Source organism: Globicephala melas, chromosome 18 (genome assembly GCF_963455315.2).
Source record: "Globicephala melas chromosome 18, mGloMel1.2, whole genome shotgun sequence".
Lineage (NCBI taxonomy): Eukaryota > Metazoa > Chordata > Mammalia > Artiodactyla > Delphinidae > Globicephala > Globicephala melas.
Window position 1 is genome coordinate 67,486,430 of NC_083331.1, and position 12,129 is coordinate 67,498,558.

General features: G+C 42.5%; 1 protein-coding gene across 32 annotated transcripts in view; it reads right to left on the reverse strand.

Annotated features, from left to right (window-relative positions):
- Positions 1–12,129, reverse strand: part of DOCK9 (dedicator of cytokinesis 9) — a 283,582-nt gene that overhangs the window by 144,428 nt on the left and 127,025 nt on the right. For all 32 annotated transcript variants that reach the window (XM_060288099.2, XM_060288103.2, XM_030856827.3 and 29 more), the window contains exon 2: positions 7,944–8,060. In XM_060288099.2, the coding sequence (XP_060144082.1) occupies positions 7,944–8,060 (117 nt within the window). The remainder of the gene's footprint in view (positions 1–7,943; positions 8,061–12,129) is intronic.

The window sequence follows — 12,129 nt, forward strand, 5'->3', positions numbered from 1 at the left end:
CTTCTTATTTCAGTTTGATTTTATATATCATTTAAATTCATTAGACCTGGTAGTTGGGCTGAACATTTTCACGTCTATTAATCTTCTGAATTTCTATCCAACAATTATTCAGTGCTCACACATGTCAGTTCACCTTTCCTGTGGGCCCTCCACAGTCACCCACACTCCACGCTGCCTACCCAGCACTCCACCTGTGGGATGACAAACACAGCAACGTCCCTTCTCCCAGCGCCACCTTCCATCCCTCCAGCTCCCCTGCACCAGGCACTTCAGCTTGTTCATCCTCAGGGTCCTCCCGTGTCTTCTCCTCCCCATCCAACATCCACCTCTGAACACTCCCCAGCAGCCGAGAGTCCTGAGGACTCAGCTTCCGCGTTTTTGGGTCCTGCAGCTCCACGCCCACCCCTTTGCCATCTTAACCCCCATCCTTTGTTTTCTTTTCTCTGTTCTTAAGCTGTTAACATTCCCAACAAGGCTGATTTCATCAAAATCTTAGGTGGAAGGAGCCCGCTCTTGGTTGGTGATTCATACATTCTCACTCTCTCTTTCTCTCACTCACTTCTTCCATTCAATGAGCACTTCTTGAATTCCTACTCTGTGCCATGTGTCCTGTGTGCTCGGGAAACATCAGTGAATACGACTGAGATCCCCACCCTCACGGGGTTCACATGAATAAACAACAAACATGTGAGTATCTTAGAAGCAGGTAAGTAATATGCTGAGGAAGAAAGAAAACAGAGCAAGGTAAAGAGGACCTGGAACGCCAAGAGGGTGAAGGGCATGGCAGCAGGCAAGGGCCTCACGGAGAAGTAAGAACTGGAGAAAGGCCTGCAGTGAGTGAGTGAGAGCTGGATAAAGAACTCTCTGGAAAGAGGAACAGCCTGAGAAGAGGCCCTGGGGCAGGAGGCTGCCTGGAGTGACAGAGGAGCCCCACAGAGGCCAGTATGGCTGCAGCAGAGAATGGGAAAGCGACTGGTCAGAGAGGTGCGGTGGACAAGAGCACGGCCACAGTAAGACTTCCCTGGGTGAGGTCATCGGACCTACCTTGAAACTTAGTTTTTAAAAGATCACTCTGGCTACTCTGTTAGCATAGACAGGAGGAAGGGCAAGGATAGGATCTGGAAGACCTGATAGGATTAACCAAGGTAAGAAGGGATGAGGGCGGTGGCCACAGTTACAGCAGTAGGGGTACTGACTGATGACTCTTACTGTTACGCCCTCCCCATCCCAAGCCCCGTAGCCTGCTTTCCAAACCCTCCTGACTCGCCCCCAGGCTGCTCTTCACCTGGGCCAACCTGACATTAGCTCCCTCAGCCCAATCCGCCTCTAAATTTCTCAAATACCCAATCCTCTCCTTCCCATTCAGAGACAGAACTCTCTCTCCTTCCTGAACTCTTCCTGCAGAGACCCTTCATTCCATCCCCACAGGGCCTCCTAAAGAGCCTTGCTTCAAAACTCACCCCCAGAGCTTGCATCTTCAATCTCTTCCTCATTCCTGGACTTCCCTTCCTAGCTCATTCTCTCAGTCCTGATAAAACCTCCTGTTATTGCTCTGACTTACGATGATCCCTTCTCTCTGCTACCATTTAACGCTAACCTCTGTGCCCCATGCACTCGCTTCTTCAGCCCTCGCAAGAAACGACCATCACAGGCAATGATGCCCTAGCTATCAACTCCGAGGACCATTCTCCCACGCCAGTAGCAGGAGCGCATGACGGTCTGCTCTTTTTGCCTGCCTTCTTCAAAACGCCTCTCACTCCCTTCCAGGGCCCCACAGTTTCCTGGTCCTTTTCCCACTTTCTGTATCTGATTCCCACCCCCGCTTCCTCCTAGATGAAGGTGTTCCCCAAGACTCAGTCCCCTGGAGGGCACTCTCATGCTCTCGGTCCCTGTGGCCGCTGTCTCACATTTCTGCGGGTGAGCCCAGATTGATAACCCTGGCTTCTCTCTTAGGCTGGACTTCTGCATTTCCAACCACTTTAAGGGCTCAGCACCTGGACGCCCCACTATCTCAATGTTCCAAGAATAAATTCCCATGGGATTCAATTTGTCATGACAGTGGTCACATTCTCCTTCTTATTATTAATATTAATTTAATATCTTCTCTCCTAAGTTTTGAGCAATTCGAAAGCAGGAACCCTGTCTGAGCTCTTTGCACAAAGAGTATAACTCTAAACTATATGCTAAATAAACACACTCTTCAACTCAGCTGATCAGTGCTATCCAAAAAATAAGCTTTTCTTTTTAAGACATACTTGATGATAAAAAAAAAAAAAAAATGACCTGTCACTGTTTTCTGTAAAAGGCAGAATTCTTGACCTGGAATTAAAATCCTCATCTCCTGAAGGTCTGGACAACGTCAATTTGGAAGCATTATTTATCCAGATTTTTCAGGTAGGTTCAATCCTAGACATGAACTAATAACCCAAAACCCACAATGTTCACAGAAACTGACATTGTTGGCCACTGAATGCAGACCGATAAAAATTTTGAGGAACTTTATCAAAAGAACACTTTCCAATAAAAAGCCCAAAACAAAGTATTGAGATTATTTTTTGGCAGCATATAATAAACAGCAAGGACAAAACACTGTGGAAAAAAAAAATTCTTTCTTTTCAAAAGGACAGATGGGAAATGAGATGAGGGACTTCCAGCCCCTTTGTAAGTAGTGGGGCCTGGTTTCCTTTTCAGGTCAGTGGTTTGTAGATCATTATCAGTCTCATGTAAGCAGAAGAGGAAAAGAAACAGAAGAAAAATAAAAATCAGGATGTTATTTAAAGGGAAATGGATTGACCACATTTTTCGATACAATGCTGAGAACACTCTAGGATTCTCCTGTATCTAAACTTTTCCAAAAGTGAAAATTTCTAGAGTTGCCAATTATTAATAATTTTCCCATCTTTTAAATTCTCTTGCTAAAGAGATTTGACATTGATGATACACCATGAAATGTCAATAGCAAGAACACCTGAGAGACACTCCTTGCCCTGACTTCTCACACAACTTCCAGGAAGACAACAATTTCACGTCTGTACAGCACAGAAAACCCGTAACATCCTGCTCTTTTTTCTTCATTGTGGTATAATGTCCACAACATAAAACGTACATGTCAACCACTGTTAAGAGTACAATTCAGTAGCGTTAAGAATATCCTCATTACTGTACAGCTGTCACCACCATCCATGCATAGAACTCTTTTCATCTTGCAAAACTGAAATCTGTAGCCATTAAATAATTAACTCTCCATCCCCCCTCCTCCATCTCCTGGCAACCACCATTCCACTTTCTGTCTGGATAAATTTGACTATTCTAGGTATCTCATGCAAGTGGGATACAATATTTGTCCTTTTTTGACTCATTTCAATTAGCGCAGTGTCCTTTTTTGACTCATTTCAATTAGCGTAATGTCCTCCAAGTTCATCCATGTACAATATTTGTCCTTTTCTGACTCATTTCAATTAGCGTAATGTCCTCCAAGTTCATCCATGTTGCAGCATGTATCAGAACTTCCTTCCTTTTTAAGGCTGAATAATATTCCATTGTGCATATACACAATTTGTTTATCCATTTGCCCATTGATGGACACTTGAGTTTTTTCTTCCTTTGGGCTATTGTGAATAATCCCATTAGGAACATGGATGTACAAGTATCTCTTTGAGTCTCTGCTTTCAATTCTTTTGGGTATATCCCCAGAAGTGGAATATGACATTCTCTCTTTATTTCTTTCATACAAACTCTATGCCTTGTTAGTTTATATCAGACACCAAAGTCTAATGTTTGTGAAATATAAATGGTATCCATAAATTGCCTCCCGACGTCCTTTTTTTACTGTTTACTACCTTTTCCATATTCTATCACTTTATAAAATTGCACAAACATTAGTAAGCTGTGTAACAAGCCAGGATACAAGGAGCTCAAAAGCCAGCTATAGAGTCAGTGGATTGATGCCAGCAGTTAAGAATGTCACCACCAACAGTATCATCCAGTAAAAGGCTTCCACCTGAAGGAGGAGAACCTTGATTGGAAATCAACGGCCAGACTCACATGGAATTCTGTGTCTCTGACAGGAAAGGGAGGAGCCCTGGGCATTATTTACAGTTATGCTTAGATCTGTCATTTCTTAAGCAATAAGTCAACTTACCTTTCTTTTTTCTTTTTTTTTTGGCCTCACCACACAGCATGTGGGATCTCAGTTCCCCAACCAGGGATCGAACCCATGCCCCCTGCATTGGAAGTGCAGAGTCTTAACCACTGGACCACCAGGGAAGTCCCTCAACTTACCTTCCTTGATCTAAAACATTTTAATCTTAAAGGTTCTCATCTCTGTCTAATTGCCTGTTAAAGTTTACCTATTATTTACCCACGGAAAAGTAAGTTCTCAGAGTTTTGCCAAGTAAACTTGAAGAGGCCACAAAACTTTAAGAACAATAAAGGTCCATTAGTCACCAGAAAGTGTGCTTCTTTTATGACTCTGTTTCGCTTCCATTTTATTTTTTTACTTTTATTTTTTTGCGGTACGCGGGCCTCTCACTGTTGTGGCCTCTCCCGTTGCGGAGCACAGGCTCCGGACGCGCAGGCTCAGCGGCCACGGCTCACGGGCCCAGCTGCTCCGCGGCATGTGGGATCTTCCCGGACTGGGGCACGAACCCGTGTCCCCTGCATCGGCAGGCGGACTCTCAACCACTGCGCCATCAGGGAAGCCCCCATTTTATTTTTATTTCAAAAATTACCTAATTTTCCACCAGACCAAATCATTGGCGCAGCAAAAAGTTTTACAATTCTAGTCACTGGCATTTCCACATGTGCTCACTGGTATTCATAGTCCCTTCATGAATCAAAGAAAACTAACTAATTAATGTTCATAATAACTTTACAGATTTTATATGAAGCCAGAAGCACCCAAGCCTGGCATCCAGTGTACAGAGGTCATGTGGATGTGGAGGTGGATGGGTGGGGAGGGAGGTGACAGAGGCACCAGCACAGCCCCGTCCTCAGGGCCACAGCACGGGTGGGGACACCTGAACACAAAAAGCGTGAGAAGCCATTACTGAAAAGCTCTAGACAACGCACTCAGGTATTCATGTAACAATGTAGACAGTAAGTATTAGAGGAACTAAGAGAATGGGGAAAAAATTACTGTGGATTTGAACAACTTCAAAAGACAGGGGATTTGAAGTGGCCTCAAAGGGTGAGAAGGTTCTAGAAGGATGGGAAAGAAGAGATGATATTGCCGGGAAGGAGAACCATAAAGCCAGGGTAGAGACAGAACAGAACGACCCCAAAGCGCCAGGGTCTGATTCTGAAAAAAAAAGCAAGCGTAGTCTATATGAGCCACGGTATTCCTACCCCAATCTTGGCAGATAAAACTTCACTTCATAAATATTCTGACAGCTGAGAACTGTCCTTTTGCCTTTTTAAAATTCACATTGACTCTGTCTCTCGGGTTTTTTTCTTTTAAACACTCTTCTCCCACCTTAGACAAGTACACCCAACAACAAACCTTATCTCCATAAGGCTCATTTTCAGAGAACTCAGACGTTCTTAGGGGCTGACCAATACCAACATGGGTCTACTTGCGACCTGTACAAATGTTATCATCACTATGCACACCTATAGTTTAGTAAATTGTCATTTTGAATATAGTTGGCAGGACTTCACACCAAATTCTATTATCCTAAAAGGTAACTAATATTGTTTAACTAGTAAATATAGTATTGCAAATCAACCCCACTATGCATTTTGCTCACTATCTGACCCACTTCCTAACCAACTTGCTACCATTTTTCCATACGAAGTAAAATACTTTCCCCTGATCTAATCTGTTCCCTCTGCCTCTAATAATACAATAATAATTCTGCTCCCATTCTGCCTAAAAATGCAGGGACAGACAGAAGGAATCTGTGACATCACTAAGACATTTGGCTCATTCCACTAACTAGACAGTTATTAAAATCATCAAGACAATTTAGCAAGAAAGCATATAACCTTACTGGATTAGAATACAGGAGTCTCCTAGAAAAAAAAAACTATCCAAACTTCACTGTGCCCCATCACAATTACTGTGATGGGGATGAAAGCTGAAATTCAAGCTCCTTAATCTTTGAAAAAACTTCCCCCAAGCAGAACTTAACACTGTTCATTCAATCTTGGCCAGCAGAATGTCAGTGAGTTCTCTGCCGTTCCTAGAATATTTGTGTCTGGTATCCCCAGAGAAGTTGTTATAGGCAAAAGGGACAAAGGAGTTTTTCTCAAAGTTTCAATCATCTGTTTCTACAAATGCTTAAACATCCAGGTTCCTTGTCTGTGAGATAAAAGATGAAATTAAATTAAGTGTATATTATTTATGTGGTTTGTTTGCTTCTTAAGCAGTTTTATCTCAGGTTTGCAAATACAATTTTGCATTCCAGGCTGCAAAACTCGAAATAACTTTGTTGCTCTAACTGATACCAAGAAGAATACATACTTCACGCTCAGAGAAACTTGAGGTTCAACCTTTAGCTTCCTCAGAGCACACGACAGGAAAAATACGTCAACATGGAGTATAATTTGTAATCATCTAATTTAACTTCTCATGCTAACAAATGATGCTAACAAAAGGCATCATTCTGAGGTTTCCATTTATTCATCCCTTAGCTAGGTAATCTACTCTTGTAATGAAGTTTTCAAGGCATCATATTTGGGGGCGTGATCTGAAACCATTTATGAGCAGAACGTACTTTGGCAGCAGCATCCCACTAATAGTCAATTTCATTTCCGTGGCATTCCTTATTTTTCAGGAAAGAACTGAAGAATAATCATTTTACCCACAGTTAGAAAAAGTGAACATTTGTGAAAATTCTCACCTTTGTTGTAAACTGGAAGCTTTTAAATTTGGTGGGAAAAAAAAAAACTTCAAGGAATGTAATTTAACAATTGTTATTAACATGGAAATTTCTAAAGACAATTTGGTACGTAAAGAACTGTATATATAACAGGTTATGTTCTGGGGAGTGGGATTAAAAAGAAGGTGGTAGGGGAGGCTTTTAATGTCAAGCGTTTCAATAGTGCCTGTTTGTTTGTTACAAGTATGTACTAGTTTTTAAAATTAAACAACAAAGAATCAAGGAAGCTTTAAAAAAAAAAATAAGGCAGTTTAATTCACAAAAGACAGGTCTTGGATGGTAACAGCATCAGGTAGAGAAGAAGGAAGTGCCAAGAGTAAGTCCCAGGAGATCAAGGGCAATAACTGGAATCTCCAGTAGACAAAGATGACTCCAGGTTGCCAGGCATCTAACGGTACTGGGGTTCTATCACTCCTCAGTGGCTCAAAGCTCTTGTGGGTCACTCAGCCACAGGCCATAGTCTGAAAGGCTTCAAGCAACAATCTAGAGCAGCTCACAGCAGAAGCTGGGCTGAGTCCTCTGCTGGCAGCTACTGAGCTCCCAGGAACAGCACCTGTCACTGCATCAGTGAGGTAAATGTTAGGACATTCCTCGATGTCAGAACCCCCAAACCCTTCTCTATGAGCCCACACACAGTTCAGGGCCTCTCTCAAGGCAGTCTCCCAAAGTGACATTCTAAATGGATGCATGGCAAAATCCTCCACTGCTTCCGAGCAAATCCCATCCTTAAGACTCTAAGGCACTTGGCAAAACCCCTAAACACCTCTTCAAACAAATTTCCTAAGACATAGGAGACACTTGTGTCTACAGAATTAGCCCAGAGTATAGCACTTCTATTCAAGATAAAAGATACCCACTTGAAAAAATATTTGTGTCATATACGTATGCGTGTTTATGCATATGTGTACGCATGTATTTGCATGTACATACATACATATATGTATACATATGTAACATATATTCAGATCTGCGTGTGTACACACATACACACACATATATACACATATATATGCAAATATAATTCCACACGGCTCTATTTACACACACTTAGAAGTTACCTACCTGAAAGTCATCATAAGGGAAGAGCAGCATCTCCCTTAAACAGTCGTTCAGGATCTGTGTCTTCTTCTGGACGATGACATTTTCATAGTCGAGTGGCTCAATCAGCTTTGGTTTGGCCTAGAAGGTGAAAAGATAAGCAATTGGAACACTCTCATAAGATAAAAGTAACTTCTTAAGACTAAAGAACTTCATACATCCTACTCTACATGTTTTTGTACTTTCCAACTTTTCTACAATGAGAGTGTATCAGTTTTGCTATCAGGAAGAATCTGAAACAAGAGAAACAAGTTGTCTTCAAAGGAAAGAAAACACTTCATGGTCCTCATGCTTGTTTGGTTATTTAAACACAAAGGAGGCTATGGAGTCTGGTGGAACTTCCAGTCACGTCTTGGGTCACCCCTGGCTAGGTCAGTCCCCTTCTAAGCCTTAAGCTTTGCCAGAACTGCCCTGCTTGGAGGTCCAGCCATGGTCTGGCAATGAAGGCCACCAGCTCCAGCCGTGACCATCTCTTCTTGGCCCTAGGCTTAAAGCAATCCCCAGAGCTCACTATTTTATATAAAACTCTATGGAACTCATCTCTGAGTCTCAAAATATCCCTGTCTAACCTGAACTATCTATACACTTACATATATAACACCTAAACATAGAGAAATGTGAGCTGGACCAAAATCAGGCAAGCAAGGGAAAAAAGTACTTAAACCAGGGCTTGTGGGTGACCCCCAGGGGGTAGGGATGATCATCCCTGGAATGCACTAATCCAAAGAAAGAGGCAACGAGCAACTGGGAAAGAAAAGAGAGAATATGCCTTTTCTAGCTATTTCCAAACTTATTCTCAGTAAAAATCTCAGCTAGTTTTAGTCATTGCCACAGTGTTCAGTGATCACTTCCCACATGCAAGGCACTAACTGGGCTAAGTCAAGGATAAAGATATATATTCAACTAACTATAGCACAGTATGCCAAGTGCTTAAAAAGGCACACGTGCGCGTGTGCGCGCGCGCACACACACACTTATCAGAAGTAAATTCATTATATCAATAAATTCATTACTGCGAGATTATTTTTGAAACTATTAATAAAAAACATCTGATAACACAATTTCAACAAATGCTCTATATATTAAAATGACAATTCATATACAGATAATAAATTTAATAAAGACATCGGGTATGTGCCATCTAAATTAGGAATTGTAACTGAGACTTCTTTGTGTTCCCCAAATCTGTCTCTTTTCCTTCCAAATAGAACTGGACTACATTTCCCAGCCTCCCCATGGTTAGTGTGGTCATGTGACTGTCTTCTGGCCAACAGCGTGTCAGTGGAAGGGATGTGGTCGCTGCCAAGCCTGGCTCATAAAAGCCTCTGCTATAGACTGAATGCTTGTGCCCTGAAAACTCATATGTTGAAACCCAATCCTGAAAAATAATGGGATTAGGAAATGAGGCTTTGGGGAGGTGATCAGGTAATGAGGGTGAAACCCTCATGAATGGGATTAGTGTCCTTATAAGAGAGACCTCCAAGAGCTCTCTCGTCCCTTCCACCATGCAAGCGCACAGCAAGAAGACAGCATCCATGAACCAGGAAGTGGACCCTCACCAAACACTGAATCTGCCAGTGCCTTGATCTTAGACTTTTCAGTCTCCAGAACTATGAGAAATAAATATCTGTTGTTTAAGCCCCACTCTATTGATATTACAGCTGCCCAAGCTAGCTGAGATGGCCTCTCTCCCCTGTTCTCTCCCTATTCCCCTCTGCCAGCAGCATGCACAGGATCCAGCAGTGGACTCAGGAGGCCTGAGGAAAGGGTGAAGCCCCAAGACGAAAGGAGTTTGGATCCTGAATCACCTTGCTGAAGGCTGTCTGCTTGAAACAGGCACTGAGATAGCCTGAGAACAAGAACTAAAGCATCTACTGTGTTATGCCAATGAGGTTCTCAAGTTTCTTAATGAAGCAGTCAGCTTGCTCTGCCTAATATAAGAATAAAATGTTCATATTTAACTTCAATTACTTGATTTAGGTAGACTCTACATGACGTCATGATATGCTGAGGAAAAAACACAGTGCTCAGACATGTGCACAATTATTATAATTGGGTAACAGTACATGTTTATGGACGGAGATTGAAAATATATATACACAATCAAAAAAATTAAAGCTATCTTGTGAAAGTGTAGGTAATTTCTTCCTCTAAAATATTTGTAATGTTAAAATGTTTTTACATTCAAAAGAGGCCAAATAAAAGATTTACACAAGTAATTATTTTTAAGTAAGAACTGACACAAAATAAAAGTATTCTCCAAAATATTTTAAGTCAACTTAAATCATTTCTTCCTTTATTTTATTTTGTTATGTTGTATATAGTAATCAATCTACAGGTGCTTGTTGGCAAAATGGATCAATGTCACAATCAGTAACATTTTCTTTAGGAACCAGGACTATATTCCTGATAAAATCCAAAAAGGCACAGAGCTTTCTACAGTGACAGAGCTCAGGATTCTGACAGCTAAACTTCCATTACAAGGAGGTCAGAAGGAGAAAGACTGCAGGATGGAACAGACACTGTGCTCCCCCCCTGCCCTGTATGTGTCCAGCACATGACTGCAGCCAGCGAAGCCCAGAGCGGGTGACCTAGTTTTGCAGCCCTGGGCACCTCCACAGGCACTAGCTGGCCCAAGGGAATCCTCAGCTGGGTACCTCCCCTTCCAGCCCCTCAGAACAGATCATCAGCTCCACTCCCTCCAGGCCACAGGGTAAGGTCAGACTGCTTTCTCAGAAAACTGCCGCAGTGTTAGCCCTGGTTAGCAGAGGGTGCTGTGGGGACACTGCTTAGAAAGGGGCTTTTCTCAGGCTCCAGTGTTCTGGAATTGTTCCTTGGTTTTTGGGTTTTTTGCTTTGTTCCTATAGCCCAGCAGCCACTGGGGGCTTTCCGGGAGAGACCCAGTGGCGCACACCCTCCTGAAGTTGCACAGGCACCCCAGCAGGTGGTTCCCAGCCTCTAGCCCGCAGATCCTCAGCAGACTGACTTCTCCACTGTCCAGAGACCAGGGCCACACTCCCTCCACCTAGGCCTGAATCTTAGCCTTGGGTGCAGGTTTGGGGGGTGGGGTGGGGCAGGCGGGGGTTAGGGGGCTCTTCCCAGTTTGTGCTTTCCTTGGGTCTCTGCTCCCTGGATAGACTAGGCTTGTATTCTTAGAGCAGGGGTTGGCAAATGTTTTCTGTGAAGAGCCGGAGAGCAAATATTTTGGCTAACTTACAGTTTCTGTCATAACTAGTAAACTCTGCTGTTGCAGAGCAAAAGGAGCCACAGTCAACAAATGGGCACAGCAGTGTTACAATCAAACTCTATTTACAAAAACAGGCAACCCAGTGGTGTACGTCAACATCTCAATAAAACTGGCACGGCAGGGGGAGGGGCAGTACAACAGCCAGATTTGGCCCACGGGCCATAGTTTGCTGATCCATGCTTTAGAGTTACCCTTACTCCCTAGTAGTTGATCCCCTTTTACCAATTTAATAATTCTCTATATTAATTTTCCATGTTCAATCAACTGATGTGTTTTCTGCGTCTGGACTGATACAGACAATGTTTACAGCTTCTTAAGTGCATTTAATGACACTTCTCACCATTTGACTGAACTTGGATTTCTTAAATGTTTAGTAAATGAAAACAACTAACATATTCATAAATCAGTTTTGCTATTTAGCATACCAAATAACGCTTTTGTTAATTAGATAAACTACTGTTTTCCCCTGAAGGTATCTTGGCAGTATTTTATGTAACATTGTAGGTATTAGGATTACCTTGCTTTTGTGGGCCACTGTTAATTTTTGAGGTGTTTTCACACAGATGATCACACTTAATCCACTGTTAAATTAACTAGACAAGGAGGCCATCAGTCTGAGGTGGCAGTCTATGTAAGCAAACTGAAATGTAAGCCTGTAAATGCCTCAAGGTTAATGAAATCAAAACACTAAGGACAACCCAGCACAGCCAACTAGGCTTCACGCTAGTGCCAATCAATTATTCCTTTCTTTGCTTCTGCACTTTTCTTTATGTAAATCTCTTGCCAGCTCCTATCATCAGAGTGTTCCCAACCACTGGGAATTGGGTGTTGCCCAATTTGAATCGATTTTTGCTCAAATAAACTCTTGAAATGTTTAATATGCCTCAGTTTATCTTTTAACGC